General features: G+C 37.0%; 1 protein-coding gene across 2 annotated transcripts in view; it reads right to left on the bottom strand.

Annotated features, from left to right (window-relative positions):
* Positions 1-205: 205 nt before the first annotated feature.
* The window catches only part of WAC (WW domain containing adaptor with coiled-coil), a 61178-nt gene continuing 52321 nt past the window's right edge, over positions 206-9062 (bottom strand). For both annotated transcript variants that reach the window (XM_009701521.1, XM_009701522.1), the window contains 3 exons: positions 7364-7550; positions 3864-3991; positions 206-1411 (listed from right to left, as the gene is read on the bottom strand). In XM_009701521.1, coding sequence (XP_009699823.1) covers positions 1342-1411; positions 3864-3991; positions 7364-7550 — 385 coding nt within the window. In that variant the 3' untranslated portion in view covers positions 206-1341. The remainder of the gene's footprint in view (positions 1412-3863; positions 3992-7363; positions 7551-9062) is intronic.

The following is a 9062-nucleotide window of genomic DNA, read 5'->3' as shown; positions in this document are numbered from 1 at the left end:
AATATACAAAGCCGAGCTTTGCCACCATTTTCAAACGGTGGGTTGCTCCAATTACACAAATTCAGCGTTTTGTGATGGTTAAGAACAGCAGTCAGCACCAGACTTAAACAGTTAGCTACAACACAAACATCCTTCGAAATGAAATGTCATAATATCAAGACAGGTAAACCAGGAGTTAACATATGACAACTGTTGGGGAGGTGTCTTAAATCTTTCTTGTTGAATTTTATATTTCATTAAATATTTTATACACATTTTCCTGTTTACAAGTTTTAAACAAAACCTCCCTTGAGGAATTATTTAAGTACAAAAATGTTCAACAAGAACAGTTCTAATAAAGAGTCCCCAAACAGACCAAATTTTAATGTTTTGACCAAAGGAAATGAAAACCAGTGTTTCTTTGTTTTAACATGTTTATTACAACAGATACAATTCACATCTGACTAGCTTTTTTTTTCCTCTTTCCCCTCCCACAACCATGTTAACATGTTCATTGGGCTATTTCCTTATATTTGAGCAAGTAATGTACTTTCAGCACACATGCCCAGCAGTACTATAAGTCCATTCTTACAGGGTGCAAATGGAGATACGTTTCAATAATTTATACAAACAAGTGGGTTATGCTCAATCACTGCAATTTTAAGCTACTGTACACAGGAATGAAAAGATTATAGAAAAAGTGCCATAGCAACAGTGCCTTAAGAAAAGAGAAAATTAGAAGCATTAAAAAACTGATAAAATCAGATTTAGGATTTCACGGGGAAATGGAACACAGAAAATGAAAAACATTTCTCTGTAAAACAGAAATGGAGAAGCACTGCTCTCTATTCGGTGCAAGTGTGGAAACAGTTGTTTCATAATATTTTGTACATTACCCAAATTGTTGCAGCCTTAGACACAGATCGCCTGGCGCTTGCATTGAATTTTAGGAAACGCAAGATTTCTGAATGATAAATTAACTAAAAAAAAAAAAAAAAAAAAAAGAAAGCTAATTTTGCAGACAGGTTTACATGTAAAAGGCTAGGTATTTAGCCACCTCAGCATTGATTAGTTTTGGATGTCTAAGCTCTGATACACATGGCTTCCCATGGCTTCACTCTACAAAACATATTTACAACGTGAAGAATACATCTACAAGAAATCTACATTTCAAGGGTTTTACAAATCATTCTTGTATCTTTCCCCTGAATTTGACTCCCTCCTGTCCCCTTCCCCATGTCAACTTTTTCCTGCCCAGCTCAACGGTCCAAAGTCTACTCAAATGCAGCTCAAAAGTGTTAAGACTGGGCATCAGTTTAATAGTTCCTGTACTCAAAACCATGTGCAATTGTTTACAACTTTTCACACCATGAACGAATTCTGATTCTTTAGCTTTTCAAGTTCTTTAATTTGTTGCCTCAAAAATAGTATCCTGCAAGAGAAAAGAAATCAATTAGTATAAACACTTCCATTATACAGAGATGGTAAAGACTTATCTACACAAGTACTTCTACAATTTCAGTGAAAGGTACCAAGCTCCTTAGCTCTATTAATAAAATTCAGATATTTTAAAATTAATTCTCAATTTGTTCAATCACCTACAAACATCGTATGCATATACACGATACATAGAGACCTGCCACGTTTGATACCTTGGTTCAGAAAATTAAGTTGCTGTATTTCATTATGACTGATACAGTTATGTTTAAGCCTGCTCTTCACCTGAATTTAACTCCCAGAAAAAGCAGGACACTAGAAGAGTACGTAGAGTAACTGAGTATTCTGAAGAATGGTATTATGCCTGTGTTACGCTGTTTTCCAGACTGTACAACAACGCAAAGCACTCAAATTTTTCTAAACAAGCAGGTTTTCTTCTAGATGCAACACTTTTTTTTTCTAGTATTTGGCTCTGTGGCTAGTCATAATCTCTAGTTATGGTAAGCTCCAACCTCAAAATACTTGATCACTAAAAGACATCTAAAGAAAAAAAGTTATAACTACACCCAGCTTAGAAATAAATTATATTGCTAGCAGTTCCCTTATACATTTTTCCTTGTTCTACTGAACTGACATAAACAATTACTGTGATTGATGAACATTTGGTTTACATAACTGTCTCCTAGAATTTTTAAGGAATATTTTGAAACAACTTTTCATGTGCTGAAGTGTAATGCAAGCATGTGAATGAATTAAGAAAATATTCAGGGACAGCTGAAGTTTCATATAAATAAAGTCCGAAATAACTTTAATCAATGCAGAACAAGCATCCACCTCAGCAGACTTTTGTAGAACACTTTTCAGATATGTGCCCAGTTCAGTAAAAATGAATTTTGTAATGAAAAGTAGATGAAAAACAATTAAGATAGAGACATTAAAAAAAAAATTAAACTTAAAAGGCGTGGGCATATAAAATGTATCAGTCAATGAAAAGTGCCTTTTCACATGCTGTGAGTTATGGTTAAAACAATAATACTCGTTTTGCCTAGAGATAAAGTTCCCTCTTAGAACAAATTTAAATAGTGCTCTTCTGTGTAAAAGTATAGAAATAATATCATCATTGAAATGTACTGGCTTTAATAATCTTTGTGAAAGCCTCCCCCCACCAACTTGTTACTTATGCCATGTATTCCACGTCTTTGGGATTGCAGCAAAAATAAAAGATACATGTTATCATAGATTCAAAGTCATAAAAATCATTATTCATTGATGGCTGAAGGATACACAGCGTACAAAAAACAAGGTGCTATTTAGTGAGTTGAACAGTGACATTTGACATGTTATTTCAGATTAAATGTGCACCCAGAGACAGAAATTAAACCTCAGGAAATGAAACCTGTAAGAAACGAAGCAGTTCATTAAATATACTACAGAAATTGTAATTTATGTAATGAAGTTATGAAATAAAATTTCAGAAAGAATGGATATTTTCGATTCTTTATTAGGAAAGATTTACAAATATATTATAGTCTACTTCTGACTACAGATTCACAAATATAGCCTACTTCTGACTAAAGGAGTATTTTACTAACTGCCAAAAAGCAAGAGTTTCTAGGATAAAGCTAGCTATGTGAACAGCATGCAATGCTACTAAAGCAGCTTAAAATAATAGATCAGAATCACTTTATTCAAACTGTAGTAGACTTAATACATGGGATAACATCATTCAAAAAGGAAACTGAATATGAAAGGGATTCAGTATCATGACTACTGGTGAAAAGTTTCAGCATGTACTGTAAGACTAAAGTTTTCAATCTTGCTCAACAGTCTTCAACGTGGTTGTGTATTGCTTCACTGATACAGAAGACACCCGCTATTACTGACTTAAGAAGCAGAAGTCTACTTTGCTATAATCAACATCTCACTAAAGAACCCCAAGATCTTCTCATATGCCTGCTACCTAAATAACATACATTATTTTTTCCTTAGGTTGTGATATCAACACTTATTCAAAGTTGCTCTGGCTTTAGACCTAACAAATGTCTCATGCAAACTGTAGTGTTTAAGACCAGTATAAACCATGCAAATGTGTACATATGTGATCTATGCATCATATATGGAGAGATATTTTAGAAATACACTGAACTAGTATGAGTTGATCAGTTTTTCCTAATCCACTTATGTACCTGGAAAGATATTTCTTTCCTATCTAAGTGAAAATACATACTGAAGTTGCATATCTGGTTCTGTTCACTGGAAACTAACAGGTATCTGTATGGGAGACAGGTAGAATGTACACAGGGAAGACAGCTTGCCAACCTGGCAAGTAACAGCATACTTACAAAGTCATCAGTAAATATAGCTCATGCAAAACAATGCCAGAATGGGAATTCTAGTTCCATCTTGAAAATTACCACTTTGAAAATAAACACAGAGCACACACTTACCTTTGCTCACGCAAAGTTGCTTGAATTTCACATACTCGAACTAAAGACCTTAAATTCTTTAATTCAGTACAAATTTCTGACATATGGACACTTCCCATGTTATGGGCTTCCTCACGTAATCTTGATGCCTGCAAAGGTTACACATAAAGGTTAGGATTTTGAATCATGCATTGGAAACAACTGGCTGTAGCCAGAGGATTGCTGGATGAGCGTGTCTTGAAACAGCAAAGCACTCTAACTTCAAAAGGGAGTATTAAATCAGAAGTACATTAAATTTCCTACAAAAGTCCTTTTAGAATCAGAAATTAACAACACTGGCTGCCAAGAGATTGTCTAACCCAGACCCACGCTAAGGCAAGGATGGTTTAGATCCTAAAAAATGTTTACCCATGACAGGGCTCCAAGCTTCCAAAGTAATTTGTTGAAGTAGTTAAAAGTCTCCATCCACTATTTCAACAGCAGACTTAAATTTGCCATCTAAACTAAGCTTTAGTGACAAAAATCATTGAATGTCATCTTCTTTCCAGCTACCTTATATAGGAAAAAAACCCAAACCACCTTTGCAACTCTCTTCAGGTGTTCTCTCCCAGACAAACTCCATTATTTTAATATCCCCACTTAGTCAGGTGGAGACAAGCATAAGTGTTAAATTTAAAAGGCATGACCTATCCTCATTTTATGCATTTCTTAAAGTCTCTTCACTGAACTGGATATGACTCCAGAGAACTCTTCAACAGCACCAAGGAGACTGGTATAATTGCTCTGAGGACCTGCGTATCACACTGCAATAAAGAAAGAGAACTTCTCGCAAGTGGCCCACTGAAAAAAAACCCAACTGTTTCAGATAGAACCTTCCCTGCAGCATTACTGTTTAGCAACGTTATTCTCTGCTGTACTGGGTCTGGCTGGGATAGAGTTAATTTTCTTCATAGCAGCCCACATGGTGCTGTGTTTCAGATTTGTGACCAAAATAGCGTTGATAATGCACCAATACTTTAGCTATTTCTGAGCAGCGCTCACACAGCATCAAGGGTTTCTCCCTTTCTCTCTCTGACCCCCTCAGAAAACAGGTTGTGGGTGGACAAAAGGCAGGGAGGGAACACAGCTGGGACAGCTGATCCAAACTGACCACAGGGATATTCCATGCCATACAATGTCATGCTCAGCAATAAAACTGGGGGACAGTTTTCCAGGCATTGCCATTGCTCGGGGATTGGCTGGGCATCAGTTGGCTGGTAGTAAGCGCCTGTTTTTGCATCACTTCCCCCTTCCCCCCCTTTATTCATTAAGCTGCCTTTATCTCCACCCATGAGTTTTCTCACTGTTGCCCTTCGAATTCTCTCTCCCATCCTACTGAGGGAGAGTGAGCAAGCAGCTGTGTGGTGCTTAGCTGCCTACCGGGGTTAATCCACAACATCTGCTTAAGTACTTTTATACTTGATTTTTACTTCCCCAAAATAATGGTATTTAGCACAGGTCCTCCATCAACTTCAGGCATTTCTCCAGTTCAAAGCAGCACTTTGTGTTCTAATTCCCTACATTAAAAATTTTCTTTTCTGGAGTGTGTTGATATGCAGGAGTACCCTGGTCTCCAGTAGGACATCATTTTACATGTCCTCCCTACACAACTCCAAAGCCTTGAGACTGATAGCAAACTATCAATAATGAATTTCAAAGTACTTCTTTTTAAGCTGACCAGTCATCCATCTTAAAGGAATCTCACTTAAAAGGCCTTAAAATAATTTTTGCATGCAAGATTCTTGATAAAAGCTGTTAACAGTCTTGCTGCAAATCAGGATGTTACATTTATTGCTCTCCTGTTTTATCAAAGTCCGATACTTTATCAAAAGAAAAAAAAATTGACATAATTTTTTTCTAAAAGGTTCATGCTGACTATTATCAGGGTTTTCTTTTCAGGTGTTTGTAAAGAGGTAAATTCATCATTTTTTTCTACTTAGATATGGTTCAATAGTCAAAGTACCTCCACAATTACTGAGCTGAGACCACTTACAATTCGGTTTCTCACATTCCTTCAAGATGGTTATGTTGATTATCTTCTAATTAACCACATTACTAGATTGTTTTCCAGTTTTCCGTATTAACTGCTTTTATGAGTTCTGTGAGGTAACTGCTAGTTGTTCAATAATTCTTTTAGCCACTGATTACTGCACAGCAGATTTCTTCAAGTCTGACTGCTTTAACACACACCTGTCCTGGTTCTCCTAATTTATTTACTTATGTATTTTTCAGTTTACTCTGGCATGTGCTCTTATGCCTTAATTTCAGTTTAAGCTACGCATGTTGTTAGAAATCTGAAGAAACCAAGGCACTGCATATTTTAGCCTCTCCACCTTCATCTAGCTTACCTTCTTCACTGTGTATTGCACCTATACTTTCATTCACTTTTTCTTTTATATCAAATATCTGACTTAAGTCCCTCAAGTGTTACTATTTAAAACTGGTCTATAAACACCAGGGTCACACGAAATCATCTGAAATAGCAGACAGGACAATACAGCATGTAACACTTGATACAAAGGTAAAAGTAACACCTGAGTACTTGACTGCCTAGCATTAGCTGGTGGTTATTTTATCTCTTTATTACTGATAGTGGAGGAAAGAAAGTTACCTATGAACTCTATAAATCTATATTTTCTGCATTAAGATATATGTCAATTCAGTACACAGTGAAAATAACACTATCAAAACTATAGGCCAAGGCTATATAGAGAGAACCGGCTGGGTCGCACCACTTCCTTAAACACACATTCCACAGCAATGGCTCAGTCGTTTGACTCGGTGCAAGTTGGTAATGTCTTGAAAGGACTTGAACTAGACTCAATAACCACTACTGTTCCTTTGAGTAATACATTCCAAGCAGCTAACATGCATCCAGTTTCCCTGTATGACCACAACAGGATAGGTTTCATGCAGTTAGTTATAAAATATGGATGGTAATTCTACTGGATTTCCCATTATGTAAAAATAGCCCAAATTCAGCCTGAGCCCTCTACATCATCTTAAAAACTGGGTACAACAAACAAGGCAGAGTTCCTTTCTCACTGTGTAGAGCTAACAATGCAGTGACTCAAACTGTGGAGTAGTCTCAAATAGTTTAACTCTGTCACCTATATATAACATTTTCCACATAGCAAAAATAGATTATAAAAATTTGTTCAAATTTATGTTCTTTGTAAATGTCAACAGAACTTTGGCAGTAAGAAAACAGTTATGATGATAGCTATTCATCTGAGAGAATTTCAAAAGCACTGGTACTTCAACCGAGTTTGAAAATACTCAACTGCTAAGTGGCAAATCACACGTAAAACCAGCAGGTCTTGCCTAATCTCTCTTCCCTCTCCTTTTTTCTGGCTAAGACCAAGCATTGGGGTTTTTAAAAATACTTTTAATTCCTAGAAAAAGCAACCTGTGTAAGAAAAACAGACTTTTAAGCTACACATTTTGCACTCTCACAGGAAACAAAGCACACATGTACTCACCTGCTTTTCTGCATGGTCTGCAGGCCAGCCTTGAACATGCTTTATGAGATTTTCATTGAAGTGTGCTGCTAGCGTAGGTGTTAATGAACAAGTGGGTCGTACTGATGTATTTTGCGGTGCAGGTGTTGAATTTGATGCACTAGTGCTAGAGGTATGATTTGGACCTGGTGATGGACTTCTTTGACTACTAGAAGAAAGAATAAAAAAAACAAGTGAGCATTTAAAAAAACATATGTAAATCTATAGAGAAATAAACACTTACAATTCATTGCTTCCAGCCACAAAAATACATAAAGCATCTAAACAACTAAATACTTCTGGTAGACCAAACCTGTGCCACTTTTCCACAAACCTCCTACTTGTATGGGAACTGTTTGAGTTCTACAGTATAACAGGGGGTTTTTGTTGGTTGGTTGGTTGGTGGGTTTTTGTGTTTTTTTGTTGTTGGTTTTTCGTTTGTTTGTTTGTTTTGTTTTTTTGACTTTGATAGCTGTTCAGATGTAAGCTGTGTCTACATTTTAGTGTTGGATAGAGAATGTATATATGTGTATGTTCTTCCTTCAAACAACTGCAAACATAAGATTTACAATAATAATGTATCAGATGGAGTCAAGCAGGTTAATTCAATAGATTAATCAGCAAGTGTCACAATAACCATTAATAACAAAGCCTGATGTCCTGATCTAAAAATATAGCCATATGGGCTTTGAGGAGTATAACCATCTCTAAGTCATGATGCTCCTCATGCATGGGAGCAGCCTTCTTAAGAGTTCCTTAAGAATTCCATCTCTTTATACAAATCTATTCCTGCTGCAATGACTAAAAAACGTGGGTACCGCTTAGGTAAATCTTTGGTAAACTGATATGACTGACTAATCCACAAGGACTCTTGTATTCCCAATTTGCAAATACCCATCCTCCACCTTACACTTGGGTGGTAAGCTCTCTAGATAAAGTAGGGGTTTTTTTGTTTCACTTGAATCAATTCTCCCAATAAAGCTATCATGTACAACCTGAACACCTAACATTAAGCCCAACAAGCTACAGAAGTTCCCCTAAAACGTAAAAATCACTGATACTTAAATTTGCTTTCCGTGTGTCCAGAAGCCCAGGTATCAGGGCCAGCATGAATACCCCACTCTGATATCGTATGGATCTAACCACATCTGACACAACTGCCAGAGTGCAGCTACACAGTTCTGCTAAGTGTAAGAGTTCATCGCTGTTTTTCAACTTCTGTATTATCAACAATAAACAACTCCACTGTGACTTTCACCAGCATCAAAACTGCTATTTGGTATATCACTGTTATCAAATGAAGGATCAGAATGTGGGAGTTTGTCTCCTCCTTGCAAGCACTGCTATCCAGGCGATCTGATCTTCTAGGAAACCAGAACTTGCGCTGGGAGGCATATATAACCCATGAAGCTGACGTTTCAGCACATGCCCTTTTCTACTCCCCCATTCCTTGCAAAAACAAGGCATCTACACTCTCACTTCCCTTTTCCCTTTCCAGCATTTGTTCAATCACTCCCATCCCCCCCCCGCCCCCCCGCCCCGGGGTTCTGTTGTTCTATTTTGCCAAGAGGAGGTGGAAGCAGCACTAGTTATCCATGCGAACATGTACAAGGACAGGTCAGGATGAAAACTCTCTGTTCTATCCTCTCCACCCTTGTAAGGGAAGACAAAGGAAGCAGTA

This window comes from Cariama cristata, unplaced genomic scaffold, assembly GCF_000690535.1.
Source record: "Cariama cristata isolate BGI_N322 unplaced genomic scaffold, ASM69053v1 scaffold3376, whole genome shotgun sequence".
Lineage (NCBI taxonomy): Eukaryota > Metazoa > Chordata > Aves > Cariamiformes > Cariamidae > Cariama > Cariama cristata.
This window is presented reverse-complemented; position numbering and strand designations above follow the sequence as displayed.